Source organism: Condylura cristata, unplaced genomic scaffold, assembly GCF_000260355.1.
Source record: "Condylura cristata isolate star-nosed mole 26May11 unplaced genomic scaffold, ConCri1.0 scaffold00013, whole genome shotgun sequence".
Taxonomy (NCBI): Eukaryota; Metazoa; Chordata; class Mammalia; order Eulipotyphla; family Talpidae; genus Condylura; species Condylura cristata.
The window spans coordinates 38512967-38534178 of NW_004567114.1; the positions used below are offsets into that span (position 1 = coordinate 38512967).

The window sequence follows — 21212 nt, forward strand, 5'->3', positions numbered from 1 at the left end:
ATGTTACTTTTTATGTCAGTGGCACTAATATTCTTATTCTATTTCTTTTTCTTCTGTACTACATTAAACTTGACTTCTAGTACAATATGCAATAGAAATAATAGCAATTATCTTTTCCCTCATCTCAAAAGAAAGCTTCCAGTGTTTCAATTTTAACTATGTATTATTATAGCTATTCTTTACCAAATTGTGGCTATCCTTCACCAAATTAAGGAATTTATTAAGAGATTTTATTATGAATGAATTTTGTTAGAATTTTTTACTGTATAAATTGATAGAATTGTATTATTTTTAATCTCTTATTTATTTAAAAAAAGATTTATTCACTTATGCATACAAGAACTGGAATATAGGTGTGAAGGGGTGAGAGGATTCATCAGAGACAGAGTGGAGAACAAAACAAGCAGATTGACTGAAATGCACTGCTGAGGGGAGAAGCAGGACAGGCCAGGTCTGCTGTGCCATGTGGGTCTGCTCCCTAGCCAGAGATTGAACTTTTGCTACAGTGGCTGAGGATCGCTTCATAGCATTGTTCTTTAACCCATGTGCCATCAGAGAGGGCTCTGTTTTTCTCTTTAAATCTGTTAACATGTGAATTACTTTGCCTGGTTTTCCAACATTTATCAAAGTTTACATTCCTGTGAAAATCCCATCTTGGTTATATATAGTTTTTTAAATATATTTTGTAATTTAGTTACCTACATTTTTTTAAAAGATTTATTTATTTATGCATACAGAACTGGGGTACAGGCCAGAGGTGCAGGGGCAGTGAGAGGATTCACCAGAGACAGAGTGGGGAGCAGAACAGGCAAATAAACGAAGTACACTGCTGAGGGTAACAGTGGGAGGGTTAGGAGAGGTCTGCTGAAGTGGACTTAGCTTCTGAATGCTGTGCTTTAACCCACTGTGCCTCCAGGGAGGGCCCTAGTTACCTACGTTTTATGTAGGGTTTTATTTCTGAGTTCATGAGTGAACTCTTCCTTTTTGATCTTTTTATATCAAGTCTAGTTTCAAACTAACCTGGGAAGTCTGTCAATTTTTCAATTATCTGGCAAAATTTACATATGATTGTTGTATTGCTTTTGTAAATATTGTTCAGATTTGTCAGTGAAGCTATGCAGGCCCATATAATGAGCTGTAAAAACAAATTTCAAAAATTGAAATTGTAAAAAGGATGCTTTCTGACCACCATGTAATTATTCTAGAAAGGAAAGATATGTTGAAATTGAGAAACATGCTTCTAAAGAGCAGAGAAGAAACTAATTGATATTGTAAGCTATTTGAACTGGATGGCTGTTAAAATGTTTCATATCAAAATCTTAAGTTTTTTTGTGCAAAAATAGTTTGTAAAGGAAATAGACATATAATAAAAGAAGAATGAAAAACAATGAGGTAAGCATCTGCCTCAAGAAGTTAAAAAAAAGAACTGAGTAAAAAATAGAGGAAATAATGAAGATGAAGCAGAAATAATGAAGTACAAAACTAAATGGAGAGGATTAACAAAGCCAAAAAAGTTGATTCTCAAAAATTTCAGATTAGTAAAATTTATAAACCTCTGAGAGAATGATCAAGAAAAAGAATGAGGAGCCCCTTGGTGACTAAAAAGATTACATCTCAGAACTATGAGGCTATCAGCAACCAATGAAACACATCCCTACTCTGGGAGCTAACCACATGGCACAGCAGACCTTTCCTGTCTTGCCTGCTTCTCCCATTAGAAGTCTATTTCAATGGGTCCACCTGTTCTGCTCCCAACTCTGTCACTGGTGGATCCTCTCACCCCCTACACCTCTGGCCTATACCCTACCTCTTATATGCATAAATAAATAAATCTTTAAAAAAAGAAAAAGAACGACCACGCGGATAACTAATATTGGGAATGAAAAATGAAAATTCACTGTAGATCTTATGGATTTATAAAATGCAAGAGCTATAATGGCTTATTTATGCTGAATTTTGATGAAATGGATAACTTAATGCTTTTGTCTTTGTAGAAATTGTAAATTAATATTTGTTTTTCAAAATAACTGTGAGACTCAGTTTTATGTTACTTTTTATGTCAGTGGCACTAATATTCTCCAATACTGTGACAAGACAATTTTAGAGAGTTCTCTCCATCATTTCTTCAACAAATACTTTCATGACACCTACTGTAGGAAAAGCACAGTTTTTTTTTTGTTGTTGTTAATCTTAATCCTCATATCCAATCCCACTGGATCACTTTTTAGGACACTAAAGATAGGTTCTAACTTTAAGAAATTTAAAAACAACGAAAGGTTTCGTATTACTTCTAGGTTACAATAAGGAATATGTCACTATAAAAGAAAACTGAATAGCACCTACTTTACAGAGCAGCTCAATAATTAGTAAAGTGCTATGATTATTCAGAAATAACTCTTTTGATGGCATTCATGACCTAGTGTTCATAGACTTCTAGTAGATCTAGTAGTTAACTTCAGGTATCTCATTCTTCTGAAGTTGTATAGAATATTCATGTGCATGTGCTTTTATTGGTTGTAGGGAGGAAGTGGAATCAGTGACTTTTAAAAGATTTTCACTGCATCCAAAAGTGTTTAAGAACCACTACTCTTTGAGTTATAAAAGTTTATAGACACCAACAAATACAATGTTTTCTCTCATTTTTTGTGTGTTTTATGTCTGTAATTGAGTAACCATTCTAATAAGATATTATCTGACTTGTTCATTAAGTTGTTTTGCCTGTGCTTTAACTGAAAACCTTTTTTTTTTTTTAAGGTTCAGGAACAAGTGCATCCAAATCTCTCAGCTAATGAAGAGTCACTCTATTATATTGAAGAGCTGATTTTTCAGCTCCTTAATAAACTATGTATGGCCCAACCAAGGAGTGTACAAGATGTGGAGGTAAAAATTATTTTGTTAATCAAAAAGTCACTGGGCCACTGTACAAATGAACTTTTGTATTAGAATCTGTATTAGTCTAAATGATTGTTGTATCTAAGCCCATTGAATTCATGTGTGGTATATATATGGTCAATTCATTTTTTAAAAAAGATTTATTTATTTATGCATACAGAACTGGGGTATAGGCAGAGGTGCAGGGGTAGTGAGAGGATTCACTAGAGACAGAATGGGGAGCAGAACAGGCAGATTGACAAAGTACACTGCTGAGGGGAGCAGCAGGCAGGTCAGGAGAGGTCTGCCTCACCATGTGCATCACCTCTGGGGCGGGAATCGAACTCAGGCCATTAGAACTGAAGCCCAGAAATAAAACTGTACATCTGTAGCAAACTAACTTATGGCAGAGGAGCAAAAAATATAGCCTGTTTAGTAAGTGGTGCTGGGAAAACTGGACCACCCCATGCAAAAGAATGAAACTAAACTACTGCCTCACACCATATACAAAAATACACTCAAAATGGATAAAGAGACTTGGATGTAAGACCTGAAACTAGAACATAGAGGAGAAAGTATAGGCAAAATAATCAGAAACATTTTTAGGAAGCAAAGAATATGAAGGAGAGATAAATAGTTGAGACTACATCAAACTAAAAGGCTTCTGTTCAGCAAGAGATAGTAAGCAAATAGAGACAGACTACTAAAGAAATTTGCACACCAAAGCACTGACAAGGGACAATGTCAAAAATCCACAAAGAACTCACACAACTCAACAAAAAGCAAAGCAAACACCCAATCAAAAATGGAGAGAAGTGCCAAAAAGACATTTCTCCAAAGAAGAAATACAAATGACCAACACACATATGAAAAAATGTTCACCATCACTTATTATCAGGAATATACAAATCTAAACCACAATGAAATGCCACCTCAATCCAATGAGCTATGATCCATATCAAAAGAAAACCTGGCAACAACAAATGGTGGCAAGGATGTAGAGAAAAAGGAACTGCTTACCTGCTTACACTTTGCTGGTAGAAATGCAAACTGTTCCAGTCACTGTGGACAGCTTCATAGGGATTCCTCAAAACACTAAAAATGGGTTGACCATATGATCCAGCAACTCCACTACTAGGAATCTTCCCAAAAGACACAAAAACACTGATTCAAAAGGAGACCTGAATCCCTATGTTTATTGTAGCACTGTTAATAATAGCTAAGATACAGAAAAAAACTAAATGCTTCAAAACAGGTGGATGGATCAAGAAGATGTGGTATATATACTCAGTAGAATACTACTCAACAATCAAGTAAGATAAACTCATGCCATTTGCAGAAACATGGATGGAGCAAACATAGATGACTATGTTTTCCTGGAAGGGATTAAGCTAGCTGAAATATTAGAAGGAGAAAGACAAATACTGAATGGTTTCACTTATAAGTGGAGCATAGGAAAACCAAAGAATCAGGAAAAAGACAAAAATTGTATGAAAATGAACAGTGATACAAGAAAATAACTACATTTTTAAAATTGATAAAGTAAGTGATAAAAAAGGTTTATCAAGTGTGCAAAAGTCTGGAACATTATAAAATGTTATATGCTGATGGCTACTAATTACATGAAAAGGTATTCAGTCTCAAAAATCATCAAAGAAATAGAAATTTAAACCACAATGAGATACCATTTTACTCTCATTAAAGGGATAAAATTAAGGACTGATAACATCATATGTTGGTGAGATGGAAAACTGCTAGATTCCTATACATTGCTAATGGAACTATAAAGTGGTATAACCACTTTGGGAAATTGTTTGGCAGTTTTTTATAAAGTTAAATATATATCTAACCTATGGCCCAGCAATTTTACTCTAGGTCTTTAACCCTAGAGAAATGGAAGTATGTATTTGAAAAAGAGATCATGCATGAATATACAAGTATTTCATGAAAAATAAAATGGGGAACCCTCCCTGATGGCACAGCAGGTTAACGCACAGCACTAAGAAGCTAAAGCTTCTTGGTGATGGGAAACCCGCGGGGATTACAATTGAGATGGAAAAAAAAAATGTGTGCAAAATGATGTAAAAATAAACTTTTGTAATAATTAAAAAAAAAAAGGGAATGTTCAGATGAGAAAAAAAAAAAGAATAACAGAGACAAATATTTGGTAACAACCTTAAGAGTGGTTAAGCTCTCAAAGAAAAAAAAAAAGCTAAAGCCACTTCAACAAGAGTTCAGTCCCAGCCCCAGGAGGTGACCACATGGTGTGGCAGACCTCTCCTGACCCACCCGCTGCTCCCCTCAGCAGTGTACTTCACCAGTCATTCTGTTTTGCTCCCCACTCTCTCTGGTGAAGCCTCTCACCACCCCTGCACCTCTGGCCTGTACCCCAGTTCTGTATGCATAAATTAAAAAAAATAAAACGGGCCCCTCCCTGATGGCGCAGCTGGTTAAAGCACAGCATTAAGAAGCTAAAGCTACTTCCTCATGAGTTCGATCCCCGCCTGCTCCGGAGGTGATCCACATGGCGTGGCAGACCTCTCCTGACCCGCCTGCTGCTCCCCTCAGGAGTGTACTTCCACGAACTGTTCTGCTCCCACTCTGTCTCTGGTAAATCCTTTTTCCACCCTTGCACCTCTGGCCTGTATGCACAAATAAATAAATCTTTTAAAAAAAAAAAGAAAATGGGGCCCACAGCGGGTGAAAGCACAGCACTAAGAAGCTAACGCCACTTCCGCATGAGTTCGATTCCTGCCTGCCCCGGAGGTGACCACATGGCGCGGCAGACCTCTCCTGACCCGCCCGCTGTTCCCCTCAGCAGTGTACTTTGTCGATCTGCCTGCTCTGCTCCCCACCCTGTCTCTGGTGAAGCCTCTCACTGTCCCTGGACCTCTAGCCTGTACCCCAGCTATGTATGAACAAATAAATAAATCTTAAAAAAAAAAAAAAAGAAAGAAAGAAAATGGGGATCCTAAGATGGCCTCCTGGCGGCAGGCTCCAGACTGAAGAAAACATGTGGAGTGGGCTGCTACCCCCTGGCCTAAGTGAATATGATGCTGAGTTGAATTCTGAAGAGGAAGCCATACTAGGGAACTCTGGACTTACCCTGCAGGGAGATAAAGGAGATGGGCCCATGCTCAAATCAGGCCCCGCAGAGTTCTCTAGAGATGGGCTAGAACCTGAAGCAGAGCAAATGTAAATGCTTATGAAAAATGTCTTTCTGGAATTCCCTTAAATGTGTGGAATAAATTTCAAGAGTTGCATAAAAGTTATTCTGAACAGAAAACCTCAATTTCAAGATTCAAAGGGAAAAAAAGGAAACGCTCCAAAAGTAACTTGAAGGATGAAGACAAATCTCATAGTGCACGGACTTCAAGTGAAACCCAGTGGAAGGAACTTACTCAGTATTTGGAATTAATGATAGGTTTGATCCACCAGTTAAAAAGAAAAAATTTGAGAATTCCTGCCTAGAGAAGAGTGTCGACCAGGCAGTGGATGAGTGGGACATCGAGATGGCCGAGGAGCTCAGCGACCAGCTCGCCACCCATGAACTTGGGGTAAAAATTGCCAAAGCGGTTGCCTGCTACAACTTTGTAAAAGCCAAAACGGATGCAGAAAATTCATAGGTTGCGAGGAAAAAGAAGAAACTTGCATGGGGTTTGAAGCAAAGAAGAGATGGGAGACCAAAAGCAACATGGGCTTCATGTGACTGCAGAGGCTGCCACCTTTGCGTCTGCTGGCGTGGTGGCTGGGTCGGTAGCGGCCCTGTTTATGAAAAGATAGTCGCGCTCCTGTGAAACACATCAGGACATTGCTAGAAGTAGAAACAAATAAAATGGAGGAGTTGGTTATCAACTCTTATCAGTGCTTTCTAGATTTCGTCCTATTGAAGGGGATGAAATGGCACATTCAGTTGCTCATCTGAGAAATCTAAGCAGACATACAGAGAAGGAGATAAAATTTATTTATTTATATAGGCCCCCAGTACAAATCAGCCTCACGTTGTGTCCGAATAGCGTAGCGTGAGTTCCTTGAACCTTCTTATCTGTGCTAGTGTACTGCACTCTGGAATTGTGTTGCTAAGATTGGCATTTGTTTATAATGGATTAGTTATAAGTACAAGAAAGTCTCCATACCGTCTTTACAAATGGCTTTAATTATCTTAATGTTATAATAGTAATTATTGTATTTTAATGGAGGCAGTTACAAAGTAAAGCAGTTGATTAATTTTTGTGTACCTTCAGAGAAAACATTTCAATAATATATATATATATATAAACAGAAAATGGATAAATAGTGGTAGATTCAGAAAATTAAACTACTCAGTAATAAAGGAATGCACTATTGATAAGCTGTAGTAACATAGCTACAATTCACAGACATATATAGCAAAAATAGCCAGACCCAAGAGAGTATTAAAGTTCAAAAATAGCTATATAATGGTGTTAAAAACTGATGTGAAGGCTGCATAAGATGGATGGAGATAGAGATGATAGAAATATTCTGTAAGCATTTCAGAACTCACTGAATTATATACTTAATGCTTTTCTATGTATATAAGTAGTATAGGACAAAAGCATAAATCTTAAGGATATCTACTCATTGCTTTAAAATATATACAAAAGATTATTCCATACATACATATACGTGCATACATACATGTGTATATTTTGGCACTAATTCGTGCATATAAAGATTATGGGTGAATTAGTGCCAAAATTTGTTTGTCTTGGTTATATAGTAGTAATTTGAGATTTTTTTAAAAAAATATTTATTCATACAGAACTGGGGTACAGGCCAGAGATGTGGAGGGTGAGAGGATTCACCAGGGACAGAGTGGAGAGCAGAACAGGCAGATCGATGAAGTACACTGCTGAGGGGAGCAGCGGGTGGGTCAGGAGAGGTCTGTTGCGCCATGTGGATCTCCTCTGGGGCAGGCAGGGATCGAACTCATGCGGAAGTGGCTTAAGCTTCTTAGTGCAGTATTTTAACCCGCTGCTACCAGGGAGGGCCCAATTTGAGATTTTTAAAAATATTGTACATGAAGTTTTCCAAAGCTGCTTTTGTTTGTATCATGTTTCTTTTAAAGATTGTTTATATAAGGAGACAACAAATTCCAGTATAAAGGAATATTCTAATTTGGAGTAATAAAGCTGTTAATATTTTCAGAGGCTATATGAATTAAAGCATTTGTTTCCCTATTCTCTGTTGTAAGAGTAGGGCATTAAATAAATATAATAGAAACATACTTTTCAGTAGTAAATATGCTAAAGTTAAGAATATAATTTTAAAAATAGAATATCCTGCTAAATTTGAATTTAATTTGGCTAACATTAGTTCTCATTCGTGCCAGTCACTGGTTGAATTTAAGATAAAATGAACCATAATCGTACCTTAAAAAGGTTTAAACTGGCCCTCCCTGGTGCACAGCGGGTTAAAGCACAGCACTGAGAATCTAAAGCCGCTTCCTCATGAGTTCGATTCCCTCCTGCCCCGGGACCTTCTGCTCCCCTCAGCAGTGTACTTCCCGTTGATCTGCCAGTTCTGTTCCCCGCTCTGTCTCTAGTGAAGCCTTTCACCGCCCCTGAGCCTCTGGCCTGTACCCCAGTTCTGTATGCACAAATAAAATAAAATCTTAAAAAAAAAAAAAAAAAGGTTTAAACTGCCAAGGGATGTATTTCCTCAAGCCATTAAGTGCTCTGCCAGTTATTTGAGTCTCTAAGAGGTATAGCTATCTTCAAAATTCTTTATATTTGAAGCTTAATTAGCAAAAGGAGAGTGACTGCAGAAGTTATCAGTAATGAGTTAACTTATGCTTGGTAAATAAATTTAACCCTAAAGCCTTACTGTAAAATCACTGATAAAGTATTTCATGTTAACTCTCATCTAATAATACTACTTTTTCTTTCTAAATTATACTTACACTTAAGACTTTCTGTTAAACTTAACCTTTTTCTTTACCCATGGCATTATGTAGAAAAATCTTGATAACCGTGTTGATTTTTTTTTTTTAACAAAGTTAGTCACTTATTAAAAGAATTCGGAATGTTATGTCACTGTTATCTCCTAGCATAAGGGTGGTGATAAAGTTTAATTGTGTGTGAATATTCTATTTATGAATGTTTTTGTTAACATTATTGCTTTGTTCTGACTAGGAACGAGTTCAAAAGACCTTTCCTCATCCAATTGATAAGTGGGCTATTGCTGATGCCCAGTCTGCCATAGAGAAAAGAAAGCGAAGGAATCCTCTTTTATTGCCTGTGGACAAAATCCATCCTTCATTAAAGGTAATAAAAGAAAATTAAATATTGAACAAGTTCTTTTTAACAAATAGTACTTGATACAGTATTGGTATATTTATGTAGTATTTTTGAGCCTGGCCTGTTAGTATGGAAACTTGCACATATGTACTTATGTATACACATATTTATTTTTCAATAGCTGTATATAATAAAAGCAGATATACTCTGATTAAATCATGTTGCTTTTCAAATTACAGTTATAGTTAATGATAAGCAATAATGCTGCTTTGTGGTGTATGCTGACCACTGCTGTCTCTAATTCCTATAGACAAGACTATTTCTCAACCTTTTGTTGATTAAAAAAATATATCAAATGATACTCTGAATGCAGAACTGCTTTTAAATTAATCTGTATTTTTCCAGATACTTTTATACATACTGGAAAAGTAGACTAGAGACTATTTTAGTCTATAGAAAATACTTGGTGTACAATGGATTTGAAACTACTTGGTAACAATTTTAAGGACCATTCTTTCACATACATACATTGTCCCCTCAGTAATTTGTGGATATTGATTAAAACAGAGTCCTCAAAGATAAGATACTTGTCAAATGATTTTAGGGGTAATGTATTAGGAAATTTTCAGTGAAGTCCAGCCCAAGATTTCTGTATTAGAATTATGATATCTTGTTTGGTACTAAGGATAAGTTCTAGATTAAATGTCACTTTAAAAAAAGTGCTGATACCGGGACAAATGGTTCATTTTATTTTCTGTGGTACTAGACATTTGGTTTATAGAGTTATAAGCAGGAAGGTTAAAAAAAAAATACTGTGGTAAACTGATGTTTGGCAAAGCCATTTTAGGTAATTAACTCATTTCTTTTTTTCTACAGGAAGTTTTAGGGTACAAAGTAGACTACCATGTGTCCCTATACATTGTTGCTGTATTAGAGTATATCTCAGCTGATATTTTGAAATTGGCTGGTAATTATGTTTTCAATATCCGACATTATGAAATATCTCAGCAGGACATTAAAGTGTCCATGTGTGCAGATAAGGTAAGTGTTATAAAGTGTTTATACTTCAATAATAATTACACTATATCATTTCTCTTTTTTAGTACAAGGTCATATTAGTAATTTTTATATTTCCTGGAATTGGAAGACTGAAATATGCTGTTCTTACATACTATTTCCAGGTTTTCCATAATGTTCTAGGCTCCAGGGGATAGGAATTTCTTTCCCTGGCTCCCAAAATTCTTTTACCTATAGCAAAACAACAAAAGCATCAAAATAGTTTAAGAAAAGGAGTTTGGCTTTTATATTATTAGAAAGAGAATGTACACAGAATATTCAGATACTTTTAAGTAAAAGAACTAATTTTGGAAAAATACTTTGGTTTCACAGAATGTTTTAGTGGGACATAGTTACAGCAAAAAGATTTTGCAATGATAGAGTAGTACTTCCTTCTGATAATCTTTTAGTTATTTCTTCCTTCCTGACTGATAATTACTAAGGGAAGAAACTGAGTCTTTATTTTTCTTCTCAGTTTTCTTTTATACTTACTCCCCTTCCCTTTATTTTTCAAGTCAGCATTTTTGTGTACCTGTTATGTGTAATCTATTGTCCTAAACTTTGAAGATACAACACTAAAAAGACACCAATTCCTATACTAAAAGGAATTTATTTTCATGGGAAATAAAAATACTGTAAAAAAACAAATGACTATAGTACAATATGAGTATAACTATTATACAAGTAACTCCATGGTGTAGTAGTAAAGTATGTAGGGGAAGTCTTACAGAAAAGATGTCTAAATTCACACCTGTTGGGTTGAATCATCCCCTGGAGCCTGGCATGTGCAGTGGCTCTCTACTGATACATGATTTGCAAATGCAAAAGTCTTCCCCAATTTAATATGTTGCCTTTTAGTTGTAACAATGATGACCTTTTTTTTTTTGCTGTGTTTTTATCTCAAACTTTTAGAAAAGTTGCAAGTATCATAAAAATTGTTCTTCTATGCTCTGAACCACTTGAGAGTAAGTTCTCAACACAGTTGTACCCTACAAACAAAAACATTCTACTACATAACTGCAGTATGACAATCAAAATTTAGGAAACTGAAAAAAAAAATTTAGAAAACAAACACTGTTACATTATACCATGAGATTCTTCAGAGTTCAGGTTTTGCCAGTTGTGGTAATGATGTGCTTTATAGCAAAATGATGTGGTCCAGAATCATGTTTTATATTTAGTTGTTAAATATCCTTTTTCTCCTTCAATCTGGAATAGTTCCTTATTCTTCCCTGTTAAGACCTCAACACTATTGAGGACTACACAGTTGTTTTAAATATCCCTCACTTGAGTTTTTGTTTTTTTTCTTTTCCTTTCTGTTTTCCCTTGATTAGATTCAGGTTATGGATTTTTGGCAGGAATATGAGGAGAGACTATACCCTTTCATTGAATTTTTTCACATGGCATACAATTTTGATGCATCCTATTATTGTGATGGTCACTTTGATCACTTGATTAAATGATTAAGGATTGTATTTCCTGTGCTTTTTGATAGTATTACTTCATTTTTCTCCTTTTAGTAATACCCATAGTCAGTAAATACTTTTTTATTTATTTCTAAAGATTTATTTTATTTACATATATAGATCTGGGGTACAGACCAGAGGTGCAGGGGTAGTGAGAGGATTCATCAGAGGCAGAGTGGGGAGCAGAACAAGCCGACTGACCAAGTACACTGCTGAGGGGAGCAGCGGGTAGGTCAGGAGAGGTCTGCGGCGCCAGGGGGGTCACCTCCCTGGCCAGGATTGAACTCATGCTCAAGCGGCTGTGACGAGTTTCACAGTTCTGTGCTTTAATCCGCTGTGCCACCAGGGAGGGCCTGAACAATTTTTTTTTTTTAATTTTTTTTTTAAAGATTTATTTATTTATTCATATAGAACTGGGGTACAGGCCCGAGATGCGGAGGGTGAGAGGATTCACCAGAGACAGAGCGGGGAGCAGAACAGGCAGATCGACGAAGTACACTGCTGAGGGGAGCAGCAGGCCAGCCAGGAGAGGTCTACCTCGCCATGTGGATCTCCTCCTGGGCATGCGGGAATCGAACTCATGCGGAAGTGGCTTTAACTTCTCAGTGCTGTGCTTTAACCCGCTGCGCCACCAGGGAGGGCCGGCCTGAACAATTTTTATAACAGAACAGGAACCATGTTAAATGCCAGTCGTTTGCCAGATTTAGTAGTAGTTTTTTTTTTTTAGATACTTCTGTTCTTTGAATTATTTCATCAGGTACACTTTACACATATAGACTCTGACTTTCAAAAGAGTAAATAACTTGCCTGTAATCAGAAATAGGTGGTTAAGATGAAATTTTTTCTCTTTTTTTTAGCTACAAAGGTATGCCTTTTTGCAATATACATATTTACTTGTATTTTACTATTACATTTATCTTATTTCTAGAAGTATTTTTTTATTTTTCTGTATCTACTTTCTTTTGGACATTTTACTCCTTCAACTTTTCATATTTCTTTGAATTTTCTCATATAAATTAGCCTATAATACATGCATATCTCAGTGTTTAATAATAATTTAATTCTAAGAACTTTGAGACCATTTATAAAGGTAAAGAAAAGAAGTTTATACATTATTGATTTATATTTCTCAGGTTTTAATGGACATGTTTGATCAGGATGACATAGGTTTGGTTTCTCTCTGTGAAGATGAACCTAGTTCTTCAGGTGAATTAAACTACTATGATCTTGTCAGAACTGAAATTGCAGAAGAAAGACAATATCTACGGGAACTAAATATGATCATAAAAGTTTTTCGAGAAGCCTTTCTTTCTGACAGAAATCTATTTAAGCCTTCTGTAAGTACATCTTTAGGTTTGAAATTCTGTGTTACTACAAAAATTAAATAGCAGCTTAAAATAATAAATAATTTTATATACTTTGAGTACATAAATCAAAAATTTTATGTTGTTTTGAATTTTAAAAGTACATGTAATAAGTTCGTCAGCAACAAAAAATAAAAATTAGACACAAAATCAGCAATTATTCTAGAATGAAATCTTTTCTGCAGTATCTAAGAATTATAGTCTTCATATGAAGGTGGTGAAAAAGATGTATGGTCTAGAAAAGAAAGATGCAAGTTTTCTTTTGTTGTTACTTTAAAGCAATAGTGTAACATTTTAATGGTGGAACTTCTAAAAAATAAAAATTTAGGCAGAATATCATATAAACAAAGGCAGAGCTGCTATATTAGAAGACAAGTGGGAGTGAGTGAGTAGGATGGAAATCCAGGGAACTTTCTTTGTTCTTTTTCTTCCCCTTGTAGTTTCTAATGTCAACTTTAAAGCATTCATCTAGACAGACTATCTTTTCCTTTCCTTCCTTTATCAAGTCATGTATTTTCCCTTAGATATCTTGTTTCTGTCTTTTACTCTAAATACTCAACCTTTCTTTAATCTCCTCACTTCTACCCCCAAATAACTTACATGAATGAATAGGAGTGATAGACAGTTGTCTGAGTGCTTAAGATTAGGAACTGATTAAGCTTTTTTATTCTTTTACAAAAGAATGAATTCTAAGTGATAACTTAAGGTATTTTCATTGGCTTCTGTCCTTTTTCTTTTGTATGTATGTTTAATTAAATGTTTGATAATTCCACTGCATTCATTGGTCATTTTATGTTTTTCAAAATACTATACTGTTTTATTTGATCCTTATAATAATCCTGTGAAATAATTGGTGGGGTGGTCAGTATCATTTGTTCCTTACTAGTGGGAAGTTGTCCTGACTTGCTAAGAATATGGATTCTTTTATCCTGTAGTATATTAGGTATTGTCTTTAGTAGTATGAAAAATAAAAGCTTAACAGATACTATTAACTATTATCTTCTTTGCTTTCCTGATTCCACCAATTTTTATTCGTTAGGAATTAATTTTTAGAGGATGCTTTTTAAGCTGATTTGTTAGAAATTTTCTGTTATAATATGGAAGAGTCAAGAGAAAGAGAGTCTCTTTTTTTCTCTATCTCTTTATTTGCTATTTTTTTTCAGTGTGAAATAAACTATACTTTTGAGATAAAGACCATCTGAGATTAGAGCATACTATGCAGCAGACAATTGATAAAGGAATGGATGATGTAAGATTGGCTTTATTTACTCCCATGGTCCTACTTCTGTGTTCACAAAAGCTTACATTTGTGAATCTTTTTCTAAATGCCAGGAACATTTTATAGAAATCATCTTTAATCCTCTACAATCATCTCATTTAATACACTTTATGAGGTATAGGTGTTAGCATACCAGCTATGTTATCCTGGGTAAGTTACTTAACTGCTACAGATCTATTTCCTCATTTGTAAAATGAGGCTGATGATAGTACCTATTTATTGATAGTAAGGATTTTATAAGATCACATGTCAAATGCTTACAGTAATACCTGGAACATAATTAAATACCAAAATGTGTTGTCACTGTTATTATTATTGTCCTAATTCAGGATCATTTATTTAGCAAGTTATGGGTTCAGTATCCAAGCTTAAGTGTGTCAATTTCCATAGTTCATGATGTTTCTGTTACAAGATGCTAGAATGAATAATAGTTGGTCATAACCTGAATAATCAATTATGTGATCAGTTTGTGTCCAAGGACTTAACCTATCTTAACCCAGATATAATTCACACATGGGAGCTTCAATGAAAACTTTTAATTCCTCCTTAAATGTAGGAAACAGTCTGCAAAGTGAAACCAGATTGTATTTGGATTAGATTCAGATCTTTATTTTGACCCCAGCTCTTACCATTAACCAGCTGTATAAGACCTTGTTTTACTCTTTTAGTGTCTAGTTTTAAAATACTTAAATGCCTGGATTTTTTATGTATCAAGAATGCTTAGAATCATCCAACATACGAAACTTTAGAATTATTGAACAAAGCTCTCTAGAATTATTTTTTCTGGCATTTTAGTGTGTGTAATCCAAGAAATTTATTATTTCCCTTCCATTCATGGTTGATTTTTGCTATGCTTAGAATATATTATGAGTATGCAGTATATACAAGTATGCAATTGGGTGAAAAGATACAGCCTTAACACTTATTTATTTATACAGGCAAGATTCTTAACCTTACATACTTTAACCTTTTTCTTTTTTAGGATATTGAAAAAATTTTCAGTAACATTTCAGATATACATGAATTGACTGTGAAACTTTTAGGTTTGATTGAAGACACAGTTGAAATGACTGATGAAAGCAGCCCTCATCCTTTAGCTGGCAGCTGTTTTGAAGATTTGGCAGAAGTAAGTTTACAAAATAACTTTATGTTGTCATTGAAGTCCTAAGTACTGTGTTAGAAATTTAATAAGATATTCTTGTGAAAATTGAAAAACACTGCATGCTGTTATAAAAAATACTTAAGATTTAACCAAGAGCAGACTGAAATTTTATTGCCTGTATTTATAGTGACAGTTACTTATTGTACTTATGATCATATTTATAGTGAAAGTTTATATACTAGAGTAGTATATAGGATTTTATTTTAATAGTAATTGTATTTAAAATAAATTTTATTGACTGTAGCTGTTTAGCATTTTTGAATTTTACTTTTAATTTCTAACTATAATATTTTCTTTCCCCAAAGTAAAAATCACTTGTCTTTTAAAGAGTACAAAAGTAATGCATAGCACATTGTTGATACTTTCTATATATTTGCTGATTTTTGGTATTTGATGTAAATGGTTATCATACAATATTTATCTTTGTGTCTGCTTGTTTTACTTACTTAGCACAAAGCTTTAAAGCAAGGTGTATCCATGTTTTAGTATGTATCAGAACTTCATTCCTTTCTATGACTGAATAATATTTTGTTGTATTGATCTGTTACATTTTGTTTATTCGTTATTGTTGATAGTTCTCAACTTTTGGCGATTTTGAATAGGCTATTGTGAATAGGAGTGACCATTGGCATAAAAATATCTGTTGAGACCTATTTTTTAGTTGTTTTTGGTATATTCATTACTTGCTACCTTTTAAACAGCATACTGTAGTTTTATAATACATAAATGGAACAAATCTTTCATTTCTGATGAAACATTAGTGACATTATTAAATAATATTAATTAAATATAAATATTGCACAGAATTTTGGCAACTACCAATTTTTTGTTATTTGCCATATCAGTCTTTGCTTTTTTGAAAAGTGTAATATAGCTCTAATAGGGGCACTACTTTTTGCTTCCTTTGACAGTAACTTAAGTGTAAATTCATTTCAAGTTAGTTAAAATTTCAAATTCTGAATTTGAAATTTCAAATTCTGGTCCTCTTTACTAATAAATACACTTTACATTTACTGGGGATAAATGTGCATAAGCACTTTAATAGTTTGAAACTTGTGACTACAATATCAGAGACCTATTCTAAGATCAGTAGCTTCTCATGTATTGCTCTGTCATTATTTACACTTTCAAAAATTTTCCAGTTACATCAATTACTGCTTGTCTGAGAAGTAGAGAGCAAAAAGTTCTGAGAACTTGAATAAAAATTTGCCTTTAAATAATTTGTGTCATTTAGTAGAAAAGATTTTCTGTGAAATCTAATATATTTTCCTTTAAAAAAAAATTAGGAGCAAGCATTTGATCCTTATGAAACACTATCACAAGATATTCTTTCTCCAGAATTTAATGAGCATTTCAGTAAGTTGATGACCAGACCAGCAGTGGCTCTGCATTTCCAGGTAAATGTAAATTGAATGTTATGTATAGTAACATATAGAATGTTATAGTAAAGATTTCACTATTTTATCCTTCAAGTATTTGTAATTCTAGAATCTTTTCATAAAATAAGTAATGAAATACTGCACTAGTACTTCAGAATCTATTTTGAGCCTATTTAATATTGTCTTCTGTTTTCTGTCTTGAGTGCTTTCAATCTTTTCTTTGATGTGCAAATCTTATAAAATGCCAAATTCTGACTGACATATATACTGAGTATAAGTTACCTAACTTATATTATCAGCACCTATTTTTCTGTACCCCTCTGCTTTCCTTGGGTGACTTTATCCAAATGCTTTGCTTTAACAACTGCCTTTATGCTGGTGACTTCCCATTTGTATTTTCAAGCCATAACTTTCTTTTGAGCACTAGATTTTGTGTGTGTGTGTGTGTGTGTGTGTGTGTGTGTATAGTTTCATGTAAGGAACAGCCCTTTGAAGTTATTTATTTGGATAACCCATAGGTATTTCAAATATATAGTATATTCAGAACTGAATTTACCATCTTTTCCTTGCCTCCTTTACTTCAAATATATAGTACATTCAAAACTGAATTTGCCATCTTTTCCTTGCCTCCTTTACTGTGGATTCCTATTACTCTCTTCTACTTCGACTCCACTTAAAAACTTGTCAACTAGGAATAGAAATTACACCTAATTCTCAAGAATTACTTCAATGAAGGAATAATTTTTTGAAGTTATATCTTATAACTTCATATACACTCTAAAGCAAACATTAAGTGGGACAGTATTTCTATAGATCTTTACATGCTCATTCATACCACATTTTTTAACTCAATTTTATTTGAAATTTTTATTTTGGAATTTGAGTGTTTCATTACTTAAGCTGTTGCCCCAGATATTCATTGGGATTGAGCGAGTTTGATAAAACCTCTTTTCATGCCAAATTCACTCATGTTACCTTTAAAAAGATGCTTTCAGTGCAAGGTAAAGAAGTTATGCATCATTAAAAGTAAAAAATAAACTTACAAGATATGTACCACACTCATTTCTGAGTTTGAGTCAATAATTGTTTTATCTTGAGCAAATCATTTAGTTTCTGAGACTTAGCTTGTTCATTTGTAAATGATGATAATGTAGACATCTGATGGTTATTATGAAAATTTAAATGCTATATTTGACATGTACTAAACACTCAAACCTTAGCTCATTTGGTTAGAAAGCTCATTTTGTCAGTAAAATTTTAGAATGTACTTCATAGGTCTTTCAATGTTAACTTAAGAATATACATGAACTTTGTAGACTCATTTTAGAGTTTCATCTTTTTCAGGTTAAAAATGTGGAGGGAAGGCTGTCCCTAGTGGCACAACAGGTTAAAGTGCAGCACTGTGAAGCTAGCCACAGCCCTGTCAGTGTGAGTTTGATCCTGGCCCAGGAGGTGACCTAATGGCATGACGGACTTCTCCTTTCTCACCCACTGCTCCTCTCAGCAGTGTACTTAGTTGATTTGCCCGTTCTGCCCCCCACTCTGTCTCTGGTGAATCCTCTCACCACCCCTGCACCTCTATCCTGTACCCCAGTTCTGTATGCATAAATAAATAAATCTTTTAAAAATATATAGAGGGAGATAAATATGTACAGAGGAGTTTATATCAATAAATTAATTAAATGCTAAAGAAAATTAATCTTTTTTTAAAGATTTATTTATTTACATATACAAAAACTGTGGTATAAGCCAGAGATGCGGGGGGTGAGAGGATTCACCAGAGATAGAGTGGGGAGCAGAACAGGCAGATCTACTGAAATACACTGCTGAGGGGAGCAGTGGGCAAGACAGGAAAGGACTGCTATGTCATGTGGGTTAGCTCCCTGGCTGGGGATCAAACTTACAGCCTCAATGGCTGGTGGTAGCTTGATAAGTCCTGAGATTTTAACCCTTGCACCACCAGGGAGTCCCAAAGAGGTTAATCTTTAGGAAATGAAATTGACTCTCTATAGCCTGGTTACATAGTTATTGAACAAATTATAATTTAACTTTGGTAATAATATAAAAGACTTATGGGAGTATTTACACAAAAGGGTATTTTTTAAAAGCACAATATCAGATTCTTCACATTAGGCATTTATTTTTTTATTTATGCATATGGAACTGGGGTATAGGACAGAGATGTGGAGGGTGAGAGGATTCACCAGAGACAGAGCTGGGAGCAGCACAACAGGCAGATTGACAAAGTACACACTGAGGGGAACAGCAGGTGAGACAGGAGAGGTCTTCCCTGGCCAGGGATCGAACTGGTGCTGAGTCAGCTGCAGCTTGCTTCATAGTGCTGCGCTTTAACCCCTTGTGCCACCATGGAGGGCCCCACGTTAAGTATTTTGATGTTGTCTTTATCCAGTGGGAAGAAATACCAATTTAAATGAGTCAACCTTCATGACATTTAAATCAAACTGAGTGATTTTTAAATCTCTTATAAACGTTAGAAAATTACTCATTCTACAACTATTAGTATTCAAATCTGGGATATACCTAATTGCTAATTTGCAGGTGATAAAGAGGCAATGACTAAATTTAAGTGAATCAATTTGGAATCCCATTATGAATTGGTCCTCCAGGGCACTAGCCAGGACTTTAAATAAACAAATAAACAAAGCTTTGGTCTGAGGTGACAGTCACTGAGTGTGAAGCAAAAGGAAAGGCATGGGTGATTTATGTTCAAAACTCATGATAATTGAATTGTCATTTCCTTACAGGGCAGGGAGAGAAGCACCCCAAACCCCCAAATCTGCCAGCTCTAAATAGGTTCCACCATCTGCTGCATCAAGACAAAACATATACGACCTTTAATGGAAAGGAACTTTAATATTTAGTGTGTAATATAGAAAAGACAATATAGCTTGCAAATGAAACACCCAAAGTTACCCATACCTTCATGGGTAAAAAGGTCCACCCATAAAGGTCCAAAGCAAGGCCTGAAAGCCAGACACAAGTCTAAAACACCTCTGTCAGGGACCCATAGAAAAGGGTCAGAAGGACCCTTCCTGGTGGCTCGGTGGGTTAAAACGCAGCACTTAACGCCACAGCTGCTTCGTGGGAGTTGGATCCCCACCCCAGAGGTGACCCACATGGTGTAGCAGATATCTCCTGTCTTGCAAGCTACTCCTCTCAGCAGTGTAATTCGTCAATCTGCCTGTCTGCTCCACTCTGGTTATGGCGAATCCTCTCACCACCCCTGCACCTCTGGCCTAAACCCCAGTTCTATATGCATAAATAAATAAATATATTAAAAAAGAACAGGGTCAGAAATGGCAAGACAAATCTGGCAGGAAAAGAGCAAAATCAAAATCAAGATAAATGCTGCCGTAGTCAACCTCCCCATGGGTCTCTCACCCACATCTGTTTCACCCAGTCCAGGGTCAAGAAATAAGAGCCACTTATTCACATGTTTCTCTGCTCCTGTGCCTCTCTCAACTCTCCTTCTGGCTCTCCATCCTGTTTCCTTCTTTCTTCAGTCTCCTCTCTAGATTCTTCTCCCTGCTCAGCGCCACCCTCCTTTGGGTGGTGTAGGGAACCTGGAAGCTCCCCTTTTCCTGGGGATCACACTGTTACAGTTTCCATATATGCCACTATCTTGTTGTATTACAAGGCTAACTATTAATTTTGAAAAAAGGACTCCATCATTGGACATAGGGATTAAAGGAGAGAGGGGGTGGTAAAGTTCTCATATCTGGATGTATTTTTTTGAAGAAATAAAACTTGTTTTACCACACATCAATTTTAATATATAATGTGTTTTCCACTGTAATTTTACTAAGTTACATTTTTAAATGCTAATTATGTTAAACACTGATGAAATTCCTTGATACCAGGGATGTACTATTACATATTTTTGTTTTGTAGTCCATCGCTGATGGTTTTAAAGAGGCAGTTCGTTATGTCCTTCCACGCCTTATGCTGGTGCCAGTGTACCATTGTTGGCACTATTTTGAATTATTGAAGGTAAGACGAAAGCTCCTTAGACCCCCAGCACTTGCATTTCTAAGACTTGAAAACTGGTTTTTCACCTCTCACTGTATTATTTTTTAGCACTTTATTCATTTAAAAAGTTTCTACTTTCTTTCCACAGACCATGAAGAAAACCTTAATTTCTTACTTTCATGCATTTTCAAGGAAAATATGACATCAGCTATCCTTTCAAAATATAGAATCTCCAAGTGCTAATATTATTTTAAAAAGTGCTCACCTTTTCATGAATTTTTGAAGATATACAGCAACAGTGATTTACTTACTTATTTATTTATTTATTTATTAAAGATTTATTTATTTATTCATACAGAACTGGGTACAGGCCAGAGATGCGGAG

At 35.1% G+C, this 21212-nt stretch overlaps 1 protein-coding gene and 1 pseudogene across 1 annotated transcript in view; both read left to right on the forward strand.

The window, feature by feature from the left end:
* Positions 1-21212, forward strand: part of SOS2 (son of sevenless homolog 2 (Drosophila)) — a 73070-nt gene that overhangs the window by 17033 nt on the left and 34825 nt on the right. The window contains exons 2-8 of the mRNA XM_004681885.2: positions 2755-2880; positions 9027-9158; positions 10008-10172; positions 12787-12990; positions 15279-15422; positions 16745-16855; positions 20750-20848. Of these exons, the coding sequence (XP_004681942.1) occupies positions 2755-2880; positions 9027-9158; positions 10008-10172; positions 12787-12990; positions 15279-15422; positions 16745-16855; positions 20750-20848 (981 nt within the window). The remainder of the gene's footprint in view (positions 1-2754; positions 2881-9026; positions 9159-10007; positions 10173-12786; positions 12991-15278; positions 15423-16744; positions 16856-20749; positions 20849-21212) is intronic.
* On the forward strand, positions 5814-6622 carry LOC101631809 (annotated as a pseudogene).